The sequence below is a fragment of the Eleutherodactylus coqui genome, chromosome 7 (genome assembly GCF_035609145.1).
Source record: "Eleutherodactylus coqui strain aEleCoq1 chromosome 7, aEleCoq1.hap1, whole genome shotgun sequence".
NCBI lineage: Eukaryota > Metazoa > Chordata > Amphibia > Anura > Eleutherodactylidae > Eleutherodactylus > Eleutherodactylus coqui.
In genome coordinates this window covers 99,730,629-99,749,086 of record NC_089843.1, presented here as the reverse complement: position 1 = coordinate 99,749,086, position 18,458 = coordinate 99,730,629, and the positions used below count along the sequence as shown (strand labels likewise).

The 18,458-nt window shown below is 42.9% G+C and overlaps 1 protein-coding gene across 2 annotated transcripts in view; it reads right to left on the bottom strand.

Moving 5' to 3' along the window:
• CENPU (centromere protein U) overlaps window positions 1–14,481 on the bottom strand; it is a 28,062-nt gene extending 13,581 nt beyond the window's left edge. Inside the window, exons 1-7 of one of the 2 annotated variants that reach the window (XM_066573467.1) lie at window positions 14,407–14,481; window positions 11,312–11,370; window positions 9,216–9,267; window positions 5,639–5,798; window positions 3,946–4,075; window positions 3,164–3,251; window positions 795–911 (exon numbers count right to left, since the gene is read on the bottom strand). In XM_066573467.1, coding sequence (XP_066429564.1) covers window positions 795–911; window positions 3,164–3,251; window positions 3,946–4,075; window positions 5,639–5,798; window positions 9,216–9,267; window positions 11,312–11,370 — 606 coding nt within the window. In that variant the 5' untranslated portion in view covers window positions 14,407–14,481. The remainder of the gene's footprint in view (window positions 1–794; window positions 912–3,163; window positions 3,252–3,945; window positions 4,076–5,638; window positions 5,799–9,215; window positions 9,268–11,311; window positions 11,371–14,406) is intronic. The other variant, XM_066573468.1, reaches the window with a different exon arrangement.
• Between the last annotated feature and the right edge of the window lie 3,977 nt (window positions 14,482–18,458).

Below are 18,458 nucleotides of genomic sequence, written 5' to 3'. Positions count from 1 at the left end.
AAAGGACCTTGTGGGTTTGGTACATTCTGTACAAAGAGATCGAGAAAGCAGACTCCTGGCTCCGGGGTCGGAGCGACCTATTCTCATGTTCTTAAATATCATGTAGTTAAACATTTCTGTTCATTAGTTTTATGAACGAATGATATTATAATTTATTATAATTAACTTATTACAAGTGAGGCATGTTCTGGCCTCATAGCAAATGTTTTTTTCTATATATACTACTGCTTGTTAATGTAATAAAACAGATGACTTTCAATCACATAATTTGGAAACCTAAAAGCATACCATATAGAAAATAGATTTGCACTAATACATTGCATCTGTATGGCGTTTATATGCACCTTCGCTAAGTGACAGAGACAGAGATTTAAATAAAAAATGAAACCAGGAAGACTGCACATGACAGTGTGCGTGGAATACACTGTCATGTGCAGTCCAAAATCGCACGCGCACGCACACAGCGTGTTATGCATACAGCCATGTGAATGAGCCCCAAGTTGAGAGATGCGGACTGGAGTTCAAATAGCTCTAGCTTATTTGTTCTAGCAGCTTGTGGGGGTCTCAGTAGAGCAACTCTTCCACCCACACTACCTTCTGACAAGTTTCTGTCATTGGAAGATGGAATTTTAATACTCAATGGGACATAAATCTAAAAGAACTATAGTTTTGTTAAAAATACAGAAGTTTCTCCATTTAGGTAATAACTAAATGTTTCGGATTGGCAGCAAAATATTTAAAGCCACCAAAAAAATAAAAATAAATAAATATAACTGTCCGAAATGGTTACCCACCACATTTGCATTTGGAGCTTGTGTTGAGGGTGGAGCACCATCAGCCAGATTCCTGGGAGGTCCATGCATCTTAGAAGACCCTCGTTTTGGTACATCTTGGGATTTCTTTTGTGGAGTCTAAAAACATAGAACATCTTAACAACAAGATTCTTGTACTTCTCATAAAATCTTTTTCGTCATATTCATTGGGGAACACAACTGAAGATCATGGGTATAGCTACTGCCACTAGGAGGCGGACACTAAAAGGTAAAAAAAAATAAGAGCTCCTCCTACCAGCTGAAGCTCCCTTGCAGGCACCAAGCTAACCAGCTTGTATGCAAACAGGAGGAGCAACAAGTAGGATAGCAAAGATAAAACAGTCAATGTGGACATTAAAACATTTAAGACCGCAACACAGAAGGGAACCATGTCAACTCTGGAGAGAAAGTTGCACCAAGGAGAAAGCTGTTGTAAGGTCCTTAGAATTGAACTGGGTGGGTGTTGTATACCCTGAATGTGATGAGAAAAAGGTCACGATAGGTACAAATATTTTGTTTTCATCCATGTCACTGGGAGACAAGGCTGTAGACGTTTTAGAGCATTTTCCCGGGGATGAGAAATCGTATAAAGGCTTACTGCCATTTGTAGAACTCTTCGGCCCACAGAGAAATCCGTAGATGCAAAAGCATGCGCTTGATAGAATATCACATAAGTGTGTAAAGAGGCCCACGTGGTGGCCTTACATACTTAAGGAGCAGAAGCACCATTGTAAACTGCCCAAGGGCACTCACTGCCTGATTATATTGTGTCATAACACAGAAGGGAGGCTCCCTGTCCTCGGCATGGTAAGCTTCCGCTGACTTGATGCAACACAATATGAAATCTTTGGAAGCCTCTAGGCCGAGTCTCTCAAAAAGAGTCAAAGCGCCTGAAAGCGGATGCCTGAAAGAGAAAGATCTGTAGTACTCGAACAAGCTTCAACTTGTGGAGAGCGTGTTACCTCAGATGCCAAACAGAGGGGCAGAACATTAAGTAAGACGTCTTCATTGATGTGGGAGGAGAGGCAGATACCACCTTAGGCAGGAAAGCAGGCACAGCATGTAGGACAACATTGTCCCGATGGAAGACAGAACAGAGGTTTGGCTGACAAGGCTGCTAGCTCAGAAACCTGAAAGGATGAGTTGGGATGTCATGCAGGGGCTCGAAAGGGATTGAAGTTCCAAGGAGGGACAGGAGAACGGTATGAGGTTGGGAGGGGGTGGCATGAGCAAGGCCCTACAGATAGGTACGAATGGCTGACTTGAAAGCCAGGAAGCGTTAGAAAAGTATGGACAATGCCAACACCGGACAAACTGGTTAGCTTGGTGCCTGCAGCTGGTAGGAGGAGCTAACACTTTTTTCCCCCTTAGTGTCCACCTCCAAGTGGCAATAGCTAAACACATAGTCTTCAGGTGTCCCACCGCCCAATAGTGTTTTCTAATTATTGAGCCTCAGCATTGGTTACTCCTTTAAAATGCGGATTAAAGCTCTGTGTATACAGTTTGAGCCTTTTGCGCAAGGTATGTGTCTGGAACATTTCCTGGCATACAGATCCAACGTATGCTACCATATAGGGATCCGGTGGCACATGTCATCCATGGACTCCAATTATAAAAGTTTTATTTGTGGCTACCCTCTGTATAGAGAAATGTAGTAAGTTGCATTTCTTTACAATTGAAAAACATAGATAAAAGTAACACATACCACCCCAACAGAGGAGAAAAGAACATGGTTTTTGCCTCTGCCAGAGGAATAGGGCCCTATGGATTCATATCATGTATTGCTAGGACCTTTTCCCAGTGTATATGCCGAACATAGGGCTTAGACGATGTGCATGCAGCCCACGACATTTAGTTTTGGAGCAGCCCAAAAATAAAAAAATTGGGCAAAAGGCACCAATAATACAATGGTTTTACTGTGAGTAAGGGTTTTTTAAGAGCATTACAAAAAACATAATGAGAAATACTTATACGGAAATCTGCACTCATGCAATGACTTGTAAAAATTGTAAATCAGTTTTTATGTGGTTTTCAAAGCTACTTTTTTCTAACTGAAATGGAAAGGAAAATGAAGTGAAAGGTCCATACAAATCTTAGGCATCTGGTCCCGCAGTTTGAAAGACAAAATTTACAGCAATATATTTTTCTTCACTTTTACATCTCATCTTATAAGCTGTCAGACCCAGATTTTTGAAACTGCTGAACTGGATGGTAACTCCAAGCAAACTTGCAGCAATGCCATAAACTGATTGACATTATAGTAGACTTGAGCACAACTATTAAAAGTTAACTTACATTTCATAAAACAAGAAACTAAAACAAGTAAAGCAAATTTAACAGGGTTTACATACTCTCTTGGTTTGAGCAGTGTCAGGTCTACGAGCACTATGCTCTATATCGCCTACAGGGTTGCTCTTTGATTCCTTGCGGCTTGGGGTCCTACCAGAAAAAAAATCAAATTAAAAAAAATGTGAACAGCATAAATCAAATGTATAAAATACACAGAGAATAGAAACACCTTTTTGTACAGTATAACTAAGGTCAGGTTCATTTCCAGCGCTGTGATAATTCACAAGGAATCCTACTTTCACCAAAGTTTGTCAAAGAAATGCTCCTGGAACTGCTTCTAGGACTTTGAATGCTAAATTTTAACTCCATAGAAGTCAATGGAGGAGAAATAGCAGCACAAAATGGCAGCTAGAACATGCTGTATAAAATTACCATAACTGTATCTGTATGATGTACAACATAAAATATTGGAGATCTTTAGAACAGATTATTTCTATAATAGCCAGAATTTTCTATGAGACCCCCACAAATCCCTAGAACAAGAGGTAGAGGACTCAGATGAGCTCTGCACCCCTTTAGCACCGCTTAGCTATATTTTTCTGAACAGCAGTGTAGAAGTTCTTAGAAGTCTATGGCTGATACACCATGACCAAAACAGACTAAGTGGCCAGCACACATTTTAGTAGTTCACATGAAGACAAGAACAGAACAAATCTGTGTAGTTGATCACAGCATTGACTAGCAGCTGAGATGGCCACTATGCTGAATTTCTTCTTTGCCATTATCTATGGGATTAGTGTCAAGTGAACTATTCTGTTCTATGACTATTACGCAGGACACCTACCTTTTCTCTCGAATTACAGGTCGAATGGGAGACATTAGTTTTGCTGATATTTGTTTAGGATTTTCCCTGGTCGGCAGATGCTCATCGCTATCAGCATCAGTATAAACCGCAGTACTGTGCAAAGGAGGATCTACAAAACAAAACATTAATCCCTATTCAATAGTATGTGCATATGTCATCAACTGTTACCATGCTGCAAAAAAGGGACATTCTGGACATTTTGTGTTAAAAAAAAATGCATCAAAAGGTTTCTGCAACCTCTGAAAAACAAACAAATATGGACAGTACTGGCAGCAGTCTGGTTGGGTCGTATCCTAAGGGCTCTTACATTAGCCTCTACTGTAACAAATCCCCATACACTATCTCGGCATGTGTGCGCACATAATACCCACCAAGATGCAGGTTGTGTTCTTTTTTGTATGTGTGTGAGAGGCATTGTTGAAAGTCATGTTAACTTCGTTACTGCGTATTACGCACCCAAAACCCATGCGTGGAATACGTGGTAAAACACGCCTGCGTGAGAGCGCCCTAAGGAACTAGCATGCAAAGAAATATCTCTGAAACAACTAGCAAGTTACATAGAAAGTGAACTTATGTAAAAGAGTGCTAGGACAAACAATTTTGGGATGAACATTAAGTTTCATTGCATTGATGCGAGACCAGTTGGATCGTGTTGATACCAGACTGAATTCATTTACAGATGGAACAAAGTTTAACTTGACATATGAAAGGATTTGTCAGAGTTTATAAATAAATAAATAAATAAATGGCTGGGTAAGCGATGACAGGCAAGTATTGCCTCCATTGTGGTTTTATCCCACGCCTGGTAGTTTACATTTTATTTTACTGACAACCCTCTTTGACAAGTTAAACTGTAGTACAGAACTTTTTCTTGCTCTTTCAATTGCTTTTTAATGGCCTTCGATGAGTAAAGGCCCATTTACACGGGACGAATGTCAGGCAAACGATGCCCGACACTTGTCCGGGTGTGTCCTCGCTGTCACACGGGAGCTAGTATCGCTGGTTTGTTCACAGAGCGGCTAGCAAGGAGGCTGCAGGAGATTTTTCCGCTAGTGCTTCCCCCGCCTCTCTTCTTTGACTTAACATAGCGAGCGTTCAGTACTGAACAGCTGCCATTTACACTGAGCAATCAGCTCATTATCCATTGTTTATGCTGAATAAATGATGGACGATGAGCTAATCGCTCAGTGTAAATAGCAGCCGTTCAGTACTGAACGGTCGCTATGTTAAGTCAATGGAGAGGGGCAGGGGAACGCAAGGAGAAAAATCTTCTCTAGCGTCCCCGCTGTGAGCCAGCAATACGAGCTCCCATGCAGCAGCACAGGAGCTAGTATGTGCGGGGACGAGTGTTGGGTATAGCTTGCCCGACACTCGTCCCGTCTAAATGGGTCTTTAAGATAACTTGTTGCAACAAGTCATTACTGTTGGATTAAACTTTGCTACATCTGTAACTGGTGTCCAAACATTTGCCAATACTACAAGTACCATGTCCAAGGGCATACATTATTAGAAGCAATGCCCAAGTACATAATTGCTCACAGTATAGCTGGCTCCTAAGTTTCATAAAATTGGATCCTACAGTCTCATCTAAAGTACATTGCAGTCACAATGCACATTACAAGGAATTCACTATTTTCCAGTCTTATCCATCGTCTGCATTGTGGTCACTTACTGAAAGAGTCTTCCTCCAAATCTTCTGGAAGAGGATCTCCTGGCTGCTTTAAGATACTGGAAACGTCAGCTTGTGCCATGATTTGTTTCAGCAAAGGAGACCTGACTTTCCTACTCATTAACTCCTTCACCTTAGCATCAACAAGCGTGTTTCTATCGACCTACAAGGAGGTAGGGATAAGAGCACACTTAACCATAGATTAACATGAAAAGCCAGAATCTGCACTCCCTATAAACAATATGGTGAGATGAAATCATGAAAGTTCACGTTCTTCATAAACCATACTTCTCGTTCAAATATTGACACTGGCTAACCCTTCATCAGATTTCTTTTTTCCTCTTACCTGTATGATGAATACAGAGAAACGCCTCACAACGTCCTAAAGGCAGATGCCATACTGAAATAACAATGCGCGTGTGTCGGTGTCCTTCCAGCACCGTGTGATCTTCTAGCACCCGATGGCCATAACAGGGTTTACCACGCATACTCCAGCCAGTGCCACAATGCACCGACACTAAGAGCATTTAGGGTTCCATGGCAAGAAGTGACAGCACACATAGTAACAAGACAGCAATGCTGCGTTAGCACATTATGGAGATTTTAGAGCCTTCTCTATCACAGTAGTTGAATATATTGAGTCCACATAAAACAATAGGTTTTAGATTTTTCACAGAAAAGATGTTTTGACTATATAGCAGCTCTCCGTCTCTATGAAACTGCCGAGTAGGACTGACTTTTTATTATGGCATTTTTTGCCACTTTTATTGTTTATATGGATTTTATTATAGAAACTATATGTGTATTCTTATAGGATTCATTTTTACATTATTGTTTTTTTATAAATTATATTGGCATTAAATCGGTATGTATGTGAGGTTTTAAACGCAAACCCACATTTGAACAGCTATTTTCATTCGATTATATTTACCATTTTCATTGTGATTTCATTATACTGTTTTTAAACGGTTTTGTCTTTTAGCTGAGCTCTTGCCATTTAATTTTTAGCAACATGTGGTTAATAGCATGACTAGAGTCGTCCACAGGTATACGATGTTATATATTCCTGTATATAGGTTTCAATATGATGGTTTAGCCACTTTTAATATTTGAAAGAGGAGTATGGTTTATGGAGTGAGGTGTGACCTTCATGATATTTTTTATATAAGCAATAATTGAAGTAGTAAGCACTTCGAAAAGAGTCTAATTTGACACAAAGTTTGAAATGATATATACATTTGTAGTGAAAAACGTTGTGGTATGTCTGCAACAGACATTCTGCATCGCAACCACGAGGGAAAACTTGTCAAAATCCGTGCTATAGATGCAGATTTTGGTGTGGATCCGCAGCAGATTTCACCATTTGAATTAGTCATGATCAGTTACAGATCCACAACAAAAACCAGGTCAAAATCCGCACCTACGGCACGGATCTTGGCAGGTTTTCTGTCGTCGTTGTGATGCGGAATGTCTGTTGTGAAAATACCACAACATTTTTCGCTACGCGGGAAGATACCCTTATAGGGCTTTTAGTGGTTCCAGTTAAAGGGGTTGTCCCGCGGCAGCAAGTGGGTCTATACACTTCTGTATGGCCATATTAATGCACTTTGTAATGTACATTGTGCATTAATTATGAGCCATACAGAAGTTATAAGAAGTTTTTCACTTACCTGCTCCGTTGCTAGCGTCCTCGTTTCCATGGAGCCGACTAACTTTCGCCGTCTAATGGCCAAATTAGCCGTGCTTGCGCAGTCCGGGTCTTCTTCTTTTCTGAATGGGGCTCCGTGTAGCTCCGCCCCGTCATGTGCCGATTCCAGCCAATCAGGAGGCTGGAATCGGCAATGGACCGCACAGAAGCCCTGCGGTCCACCGAGGGAGAGGATCCCGGCGGCCATCTCCGGTGTTCTTTTTTAACCCCTGCATCGGGGTTGTCTCGCGCCGAACGGGGGGGTTGAAAAAAAAAAAAAACCCGTTTCGGCGCGGGACAACCCCTTTAATACCCCTTCCCAGATTTACAATAGTTAAAAAGCCAAGATGACATCTGAATGGCAGCCATAGTAGGACATGACTTCACCCTGCAGCATTTAGCTGGAGGTACCGGGAAGGGGATCAGCAATAAACACTAGACTGATGAAGTGGCTGATCTGTAAAATGGGTTCTCTCTGTTGAGATAGCGCCTTTAAAAAAGAAATGAAGTTAAAATGTTTAATAAAAGATGCAGTTTACAGAATAAAAGCCCCTTTTTACGCAACGATTATCGCTTAAAATTCGTCCAAAAAGCCGTAAATTAGCGATAACTGTTACATGTAAAAGGCATCGTGCACTTTTCGTTTAAAAGATGGATTTTAGCTCTGCATAAAATCCACCGTTCAGCCGCTGAAAGACTGAGCAAATAAATTCCATTTAAATGCATGTCAGTGAACTGAGTATGACTCCATGTTCAATCCTATGTGTAGCCATTTTGTAAGCCTGGAGCCATCTTCTGTGTTTCTTTTCACTGTATTCATTTGTCCCCTTTCTCCAGGATTTATGACATTAAAAGGTTATTTATTAAGCCGTGAGTGAATCACTAAGGTTTTTGCTCCAGAAGACAGTTATATAGCATTTAGACTGGTCGGCAGGTCAAACTGACATGTTCTCAAACACAATTTATTGTTTTTGATGATTGTACTTTCGTATTTTGAGAAGTTAATCATGTGTGACTCTTCTGCGCTTGCGTGGTTTTTGCCTTTAATTTTAGATGTTAAATTCGTTATCTTGTATATTTTGTTCATGTTCTTTGACCAATGGTAACAAATGAATTATAATAGATTTCAATTATTGTAAATGAACCTGTGATCCTATAAAAACTGTTGCCTGTCACTTAATAAACAGATTACTTTTAATCACATCCCATGCTGTGTGATTTAATGTTAGTCTCCTGAGCTCAGATTACCTCTAACAGTTGAATTTGGACCCAAATAGCAAATATTAGTTTGCACTAAAATGCATTTTGCACATCTTTCAAAAGACTGCAGGATACACAATATACTTGTTGTGTTTTGCTTTGTATACATAATCAGTACACTGTGTCCTCTGCCACAAAGAGAACAAATGTTTACACAGCTAGGCTTGTGTTTAAACACTTGCCCAGCCCAGCAAACAATTCCGGGAGAAAAAAAGAAAATGATTAAAAAGGTCATTTTACGTGCAAATGAAAATGATTAAAGTGTTAATGGCCATTAAAGCCATTAACACTTTATGCAAATACATCGCTAAATCTTTCGGCCTTTTGAAAGACTAAAGGCCCATTTACTCAGGACGAATGTCGGGCAAACGATGCCCGACAGTGGTTCTTGTGTTGCCTCGCTCCTGCACGGAAGCTAGCAGAGCTTCTCACTCATGGAGCGCCCAGCAAGGGGCGGGGCAGTGCAGGAGATTTCTCAGTCGTTTGCCCAACATTCGTCCCGTGTAAATGAACCATAAGAGAATGTGTAAAAGGACTTTAAAAGAATGCACATATGTGAAACAAGGCATCAATAATATAAACACTACATGTTTCAATAACCCTTAAAAATAAGAGAACCACTGGAAAACTTACTTTGCTGGTAGGTCCTTGGTTTCTCACGTTTTGACTTTTAGGGCTTTTTGTCCTTTAAAGTAATCAAAGTCAAACTGTGTCAAAAAGGTTCATTCTGCATAGAAAACTAACAAAATGGGCCCAGGCAACATGGAATAAGATCAAACAGCAGAACTGGGTCTCAAGAGGTCCCACGCAAGTCACTAATTGCTCCAAGGTACCTCACCCATTTCACTTGTTGAACATAGCTTTGAACACTAAAGCCACTCTCACACAGGCATTTTAAAAAAATGCTGCGTTTTTAAAAGCGTAATTTTACAGTGTTTTAGAATGTTTTTTACGCACCCCATTGTTGCAATGGGTGATGTAGTGGGTTAAAAACGCGCTGAACACGAAAATAGAACAGTGTTAGTTTTAGCTTGCATTGGAAAGTCTTCGCTAAAACCCACGCCTGAAAAGCCCCACTGAAATGAATGAGGCTCAGTGCAGCATTTTTAGAGGGAGTCATCCAGTTGACCCGATTTTTGACAAAGTACTTAGAACATATAAAGATTTAACACCCATTCTCTTAGTCGCCTGTCCCTTTGCTCAGAAAATCAGCTAACCGATTATCCACAACTGGTATGCGGACCGCCAAAAGCGCTGGAAGGTGATCCTCAGCCCATGTCAGGATCTTCACTGCTTCTTCCATAACTGCCGAGCTGCGGGTTCCGCCCTAATGATTTATGTACGCGACTTCATGAATAGCTAAGCACTAGCTGTTATTGGCCGAGCGCTCAGCCAATCGCTAAGCACTAGCTGTTATTGGCCGAGCGCTCAGCCAATCGCTAAGCACTAGCTGTTATTGGCCGAGCGCTCAGCCAATCGCTAAGCACTAGCTGTTATTGGCCGAGCGCTCAGCCAATCAGCACAGTCCTTTCAGGAGGCAGGGATTTTTAAATCCCCGCCTGTTGAAAGTGTTGGACAGCAGTATTGGGGAGCCAGCCGGAGGACACGTCTGAGCGGCGGAGAGGCGAGTACTTTTTTTTTCTCCTTTTTAACCACTTAATGATGATTTTCAGGGAAGGGCTTATATTTCAAGCCCTTCCCCGAAAAGCTTACTGCAGGGTTTGCCAAAAACCACTGCTTTCAATGGGACCGGCAGCAGCGCCGATCCCATTGAAAGTAATGGGATAGCATGCTGCACTTCTGCCACAGCTGTGACAGCTGTGGCAGAAGACCGCAGTATTCTCCATATCTTTTCAATGGGGCTAGCGCTGCTGCCGCTGGCCCCATACGTCCATCTAGTTCAGCCTATTATCCTGCAAGAGGAAGTCAAAGTCCCCATGAGGCAGAAGCCAATTTTCCTTAAGTTAGAGAGAAAAAAAATTCTTTCCCAACTTCAATCTGGCAATCAGAATAATCTGCGGATCAACAACCTTGTCTGGAGTAATTAAGTGACCACAACTTGTAATATTGTTACACTCAAAAATAAATGTCCAGGCCTCTCAAACTCTTTTAGTGCGTTTGCCATCACCACAACCTCAAATGGAGAGTTCCAGAGTCTCACTGCTTTTACAGTAAATAACCCCCCTCTATGTTGGTGTAGAAACTTTCTTTCCTCTAGATGTAGAGGATGCCCCCTTGTTACAGTCACAGTCCTCGGTATAAATAGATGATGGGAGAGATCTCTGTATTGTTTCTGATATATTTATACATAGTTATTAGGTCGCCCCTCAGCCATCTCTTTTCAAAACTAAATAACTCCAATTTTGATACCCTCTCTGGGTATTGTAGTCCACCCATTCCATTACTTTACTTACTCATCTTTGAACCCACTCAAGCTCTGATAGGTCCTCATCGAGCACCAGTGCCCAAAACTGTCCACAATATTCAATGTGTGGTCTGACCAGTGACTTGTAAAGAGGATGAACAATGTTCTGATCATATGCTTCTAGACCTCTTTTGATGCACCCCATGATCCTATTTGTTATACCATAACAGTTATTCTTCTTAGAAAGGCACAAAGTTTAAAAAAAAATGCTTCAGATGTTATTCCATGGGGAATCCAAGTATTTAATAAGACAGACAACGATGGTTTCATTAAACACAGACACTTTACCTTCCAGTAAACTTACAATTGCTTTAGATTTTTTGATTTGTTGTTCTTTGGGGCCATTTTTTTCAGTCCTCCCATCTAGAAGGGAGAGATACACAGAATAATGTAATTACTTGTAGTTATTCATATGTTTTAACGGCATTTGAAAAAAAACTGATTTTTTGTTAAGCTCTGTAAAATCCGTTTCTTGGATGTTCATTGGGGGACACAGCCAAGACATCAGGTATAGCTCCTGCCACTAGAAGACAGACACCAAGCAAAAAAAAGACTTGACTCCTGCTATCAGCTATACCCCCCCCCCCCCTACACCTGTAGTCACTCCTGTTGCTTGCATGAAATTTTGAACAACAGCGGGATTTGCAAAGTATGACCCAATGGTTGGCTCTGATCACCAAGTTTCCTCCGAGAATCCAACATTGTAACTGTATATGCAGGAGTCAATTGTGCACATGGGCAGCTAAGCAAATGTAAGTGCTGAGAACTACAGTGAGCTAGCTGGCAAGAAGTTGCCTAGGGCAGGTCGTACCCGGGGGACCTGTAGCACCCAAGATTAGAGACGCGAGAAATTGGAGGCGGGATCATTAGCTAGTAGCAGAAATCCCACACTCAGAAGGGTGTTGAGACCAAAATCCAACGCGTTGTCGCAGTGACCAGAATCAATCCAAATGATTAATGGCCGAGAGAAAAAATAAAACTATCGGAAGTCCCCATAACGTGGCTCAGCCCAAGAAAATGGCCCTAAGGGAAATGACTTCTTCCCCCTGCAGGTAATCCCGTGGATGGGCCCACCTGCCACTAGAGCTGCAAGGGATCCAGTCGCATAGAGAAGGAACCCAGGAATAGAGAAAAGAAGGGTTAGGAATACGGAGGCCACCATACTTACCTTGCCTGTAGGGGAAGGGCCACATGTCGTAGCATCAACTCCAGCTTGATCCTCTACTACATCTCGCCTCACTTTGGTGGGCGAGCCCAAGGATCTAAGCAAGAGGATCTTCACTGGCGGTTCACAAAACAGTTTGTGCCTTTCTGTGCCACCTTGCCTCAAAAAGTAGGGAAATAGCAAGAGTTAGTGGCAACCCTGGTGTCCCTCCTCAGTAGGGTGGTAGGGGGGATTCCATCACCATGTGCACCCACAAAGTCCAAAGAACTCCAGCATCTTGAAGACCAGCAGCAGAAAGGTCTGCCTCCTACGGACACCAACCTAAAACGGATTTAGCCTAGTGGCTACAGGAGGGGCATAGCTGACAGGAGGAGTCAATTCTTCCTTTACTTAGTGTCCCCCTCCTAGCGGCAGGAGCTATAGCCAAGGTCTTAGCTGTGTCCCCCAATGACACGGCCGAGAAAAATAAATTAAAAGAAAAAGCAGACAAAAAGTACAATAGTCCTGTGACTGCCCGAATGGAAGGAAAAAACCCCAAAAAAACACAGTCCCATGACAACTAATAAGGCCAACAACTCTCTCCTCTGCTAGAGGCTAAAAGCAGCATATGGGAATACAAACAGCTGAGCTTGCAAGAGAGCGTGCACGCTACAGCACAGAAGGATTTGGGAGCCTGCAAGGAGCTAGATAGATGCTGATGGCGCCATGTGCTGCACCCCTTTACCAAAGTGAGAACTGAACTCCTATCATCGCTATGTTGTGGACTGGTCACAACTAGGACTGTAAACTTTAGTACGGGCATAGTAAGGAGGTTGTGGAACCAACGTGTCCACCGTAGACGTGATAACCATCTGATTGGTGGGGGTCCCAAATGGCGCACCATTCATTTGTATGGAACCGTTAGGGCTCGTTCACACGGGTGAAGACACTTTAGTTGCATAAAAACACTGTATTTACACTTATGCCCATGTATTTCGCCTACTCTTGCGCAAAAAACACTGTGTACTTGCGTACGTAAAATGACCCATGTACTTGCTGTGCAAATATGCAGTGAATACTCGGTGTCCTGCATATCCACGCTGGCACATTCACTTAATACGCACCAGAAGAGGTTATGCTGTGGATTTTTTCCCCGTTATCAAACCTTGCGTGAAACAAATACGCCCATGTGAACGGACCCATTGAAATCAATGCTTTCTATTTACTGTGTATTACATGATGCGTGTGAACGAGCCCTTAGAGATAGCAAAGTACTTGAACTACTCTAACAGTCCCATTGAAATGACCACTCCTCTCATGATAATGGGGTCCCAGTAGTCAGACCCCCACTACTCCATTGTCTTGTGGAACAACCCTTTTAAAATGGGCTATCTGGTACTTCTACTATTGATCACCAAGTCTCAGGATAGGTAATCAATAGTTGATTGCTGCTTGGGATCCCCATCAATCACCTGAGCCCACCATCAGTACAGACAGCGCTGTCCATACTGCAGTGGCCCAGTTTGGTACTGCAGGCACGGCTCGCATGGAATTTACTCGGGGTTGTGCCTGTAGTACCAAACTGATGCACCGACAGCGCCATCTGCTTCCAGTGCTGCCCACACTGACGGCGGCCTGGTGATCAGCAGGGATCAGGAGCGGCAGCCCTCCACTGATCAAATATAGAACGTTCCTGGGAAAGGTTATCAACAGTAAAAGTCCTGGAGAACCCCTCTAAGTTACTGCTGGTGTCCACCATTTCAGTTGGGCCCTACAAGTGGGTCAAAGGGCCACACATTAAAAACAGCCCCTCATACAAGTGCAGCCCTGCTTTCAGCTTGCCCTAACGTGCACATTTAGTACTCATGCCTTCCTTGGGATGTTTGCTTTCATGAGTGTCAGTATGATGGAATGTGTAGTTCCTCTCCACATTAACTGCTATGTGTGTTAGGTCTTCTCACACAATGTCACCATTTTCTGGCATGGGGTGACTGACGAGATGCAATGTGCACAGGTAGAGAACACTTCACTGCTATTCAGAGCCTGACCGGCTCATAAGTGACACAAGCGCGCCCTCTAGTGCTAGACCGAGGTTTAACAGGTAGAACGACAGAAATACAAGGCGGCTGTAGTAGCTATTTTGTTAGCTAGTGGACGCTTAAGAAGACCCTCCGGGACCTGCGGCACAGCACCGGTCCGGTAGACATCCTGGCTCTTCTGAAGCTCCACCTCACAACACATTACAAACAACTTACACCCGTTCCCGCGCGTTATCCCCAGCAGTCAGCGTCTACTATTGGCTTCTGGTCCCGATTACATCATCATACGGCGTCCTGGCGCCAAATAGAAGGAGAGGCTTGGAACGCAAACAGAGGCCTTATTTCCGGCGTTCTATGATGACGCTTAGCCGTAGTACTTCCGGTTCCATGGCTTTGCGCCGTAGTAGTTCTTGTAGTAGACGAGCACTACATTAAACGTGCTTTGGACGTGTATTCTGTAGAGCAGCCTGCTGCAAGAAATTACTGTATAAACTGATTATTTACACTAATGATCTTCCAGGCGCTCAGACACACATGAGAAGTCACATGATGTGGTCTTGCATTGGTTTTGGAATATTTGCAGTATTTCCCATTCCATATATATATATATATATATATATATATATATATATATATATATATATATATGTACCAAAAGGGACTAGAATTTGGTCCGCAAGAGATAAAACCCATATAGTTCGCACAGAGTGGCAGCATCAGTGGTGTTTTCAATAAAAATCAGCTTTTATTGCTCCATGCTCATAAAATATACAGGCAACATTTTGATTATATTAGTCTTTTTTAAACCCATATAGTTACATCAGTGGAAAACTAAAAAAAAGTTGCAGCCCTCATAATGGTGGTGGGCGCCATTCAGATGAGTCCACTACTTGTTATTGTCACCTCTCTAACATCCATATGACTAATGGGGGTGGGAACAAGGTGACAGAGGTAATATAAGAGACTTGATTCGTACATGGACAAAAGCATCAATATTACAGGGGATAAAAAAACTTTTTTTCCCTATTCATACAATGCCCCTATTTAGCGTTCCCCAAACTACGTGTAGTTACTGCGAGCATTCTGCAACGGAAAACCCCAGTGGCCAAATTACCTAAATGGTTCACTGTTGGCCACAATTTTCGTAGCAAATCTGCTACATTTTAACCCTTGTATTTCAAGGTTTGAATTCCGCAGCATAACTAGACATCCCCAGCCCGTCTTCACACATGGTTAGTGCTGCGGAAATTCTGCGCATTTACAGTACGAGCCATGCAGGGATTTCAGAAATCTCCTTCCCATAGTGCAGAAATCTTCCACAATGAATTGCAGCACTCTTGAAAAACGCTGCAGATTCTAAATCCACAACATCCGCAGCAGATCCACAACTAAAAACACGGCTACTGCGAATTTACTACAGAAAGCAGACATGGGCCATGTGCACGCACCCTTAGGCCTCCCCCACACAGGCGTTCGGCAAAGCGCCGCAATTTCAATCACAGTGCTTTGCTGCAATTTTACTTTAGCTTTCGTTCGCAGCTCCCTGCGGCCGACAGCTGGGTTTAGTATACTCCATCATTGATGAGGTGCGCAAAACCTCAAAAAATAGGACAGTCTCTGCTTGAAAATAGCGCCGCTGGAAAGCGCCGAATTGAGCGGCTGTCTGAGAGGCTCCATTAAAACCAATGGAAGCGTTAGATCGCGATTAGCGTGGCACTGAAAACGCTGCGTTAATTGCATAAAAGGGCATCTGTGTGAGGGAGGCCTTAGGGTCTGCATGTGGCCCCGGAGTTGTGTCATGGCATATAGTATAAAGTGCGTTAGTGAGAGGGGGGCTAAACAACAATAATAGTCGCACTTCATTTATTTTTGGGCTCAAAGTCTTTGTACAAAATACTGCCACATCAGTACAAAAGCTACGACACGGCAGACGCACATCTAGTGTAAGATGTATTATGCAGTGTGCAGAATTTTGATAAATCTGGTAAGGCTTTATAGAAATAGCCATATCGCATACCCATAACAGGGTGCATATAGCCTGCTGCCCATACTGTAAGGCCGGGATTACACGACCATAAGCGGAATCCACTGCGGACACCCGGCAGATTACAGCTGTGAGCCGGGTCGTTACCCTACGCATGACCGCGCACTCACGCAGGCAGTCCTGCGCAGTATACCTTTTCTTTTGTTTAGATTTCCATCGACTAGCGATAACGTGGATACCTGCCGTGCCGCCCATACACAATTACGTATGGGCAGCGAGTATATCTGCGACCATAGAGAACAATGAGCTCTATGTAACGGATATCCACAGTAAAATAGAACATGCTGCATTTTATTGTCCACTTGCGGATTACGCAATTCTGAAAAGCTAATGTAATCGGAACTGCTGAAGTCAATGCATTCGATTGATCCACATATTAACGCAGGTCATATGCTTGCGGAATCCGCAATACAAATCCGATCGTGCGAGACCGGCCTAACTCTGATTTTACTCAAGCAGTTGGAACAAAAAAAAAGTGCGTAAGCCGTATTATTTTAAAGTGCAGTTTATTTCAGTGTGCCGGAGACATGAAAACGGGTGTAAATACATGACATGTAAAACAGAGCAACAAATATCTACTGAATGAATAAGAAACTGATACAGAGAACTCTGCCGCCAGGGAAGGAGATGCTCATATTGTGATGGCAGTAAGGTTATGGTAGGCTTTGCTGAAGCTTTCCAAGCTGATGGCGAGTCGGATGTGTTGGGTAGCGAGGTTTAGTGTATAGGTGACGCACAAAAATAAATCCTGGAGATGATTTTGTGAAAGCCACCTTGAGGACAGCAGAGAAGGTCTTGCGAGAAGCGGAGAATAAATGTCGGCAGGAATCAGGATATTAGCTGGGAGACGTATAGAGGGGAGGGTGGGCTGTGGATGGCCTTCTAGGTCATTGATATGTTGAATTGGATTCTCTGGATGATGCGAACCAGTTGTTAGAGAGGAGAAGCTGGGGGGTAATGGGGAGAGAGGTGGGATAGCCGAGCTAAGGATGTATTAGAGGGGTACAAGAGCATAGAATGGGAGGCCACAAAGAAGAAGCATGTTGCAGTACTCCAGCTGGGAGAGGAGTGCATGCACTAGCATTTTTTGCCTTGGGGCAAGGAAAGAGCATAAGCACAGTGAAGAACGAGCGTATCCAAGCAACTTTTAGAGCTGGCGGTAGCAGGATGCGTCTAGCGCTTGTATGTGTAGTATGACAGTGAAATCGTAAGACTGGGAAAATTATGGATCCATTGATTGGTATTGATAAACCTGTTGCGCAAGGACGGTTTCACACAGGCGAGAAAGAGCAAACAATTTTTGTGCGATGCAAGAGGGAGTGAAAACGCGGAATTATGAAACCATTGATTTTCTATGGTTTCATTCTCATTTGCGATGTTTTCACTCCTAGGGATGTTGTGTGTATAAAAAAAGCAGCATCTTTTCTTTTTGCGATATCGCCCCTTGTTTTTAACAGCTGGCCCTATTGAAAGAAAATTGGAGAACTCTGGGGAAGGGGAATCCCTTCATCCCTGTGGGGATGAAGGTATTCCCCGTAGTGATCCGAGGCTGTTTTCACAGGAAACTGCCTCACATCCACAGGGCTTTCACATGGTGAAAAGTGCAATATTGGGCCGTGAATCACAGCCCGATATCGCCCTCGCCAGTGTGAAGCTGGCCTAACATGGAGAAAACTGAACTCATTAGTTTTTGCCCATGTTGAGTTTTAGATATCACAAGGATAAGGGGTCCTAGAACAGCGCTCTGAAGGATATGGGGAGGGGCTGGGAGTGGGACACTAAAGTTTTGGTCAGTTAGGTACGATTAGATCCAGCATAGGGCTAAGTTTATAATGCTAAGGGAGGAGAGTTTGTAACAGGGAGGGAGTGATCAATTGTGTTGAAAGCAGAGCACAAGTCTAGGAGGAGTAATATTGCATTGCATGTTGTATTCTCCACCAGACATCTACAGCTCCATTCCCCATCTTCATGAGGCCTAAAGGTCTCAATTTTCTTTTGTAAGGTGTCTTTCTTATGAGACTCTTGTTTATGTCCCAGCACATATCTGGGTTTTTTCAACGAGTAATATTTATTACCTATCGATAGGCTAAGTGCTACATGGTGGAGTGGTAGGGGTTAAACTGCTGTCACTCTTACTGATTGTTAGACTAGTAGAAAAATGGATCTCACCTTGTTACCTTTTTGTCCATGCCCGTTGATATTTTAAATATTCAGGAATATACTC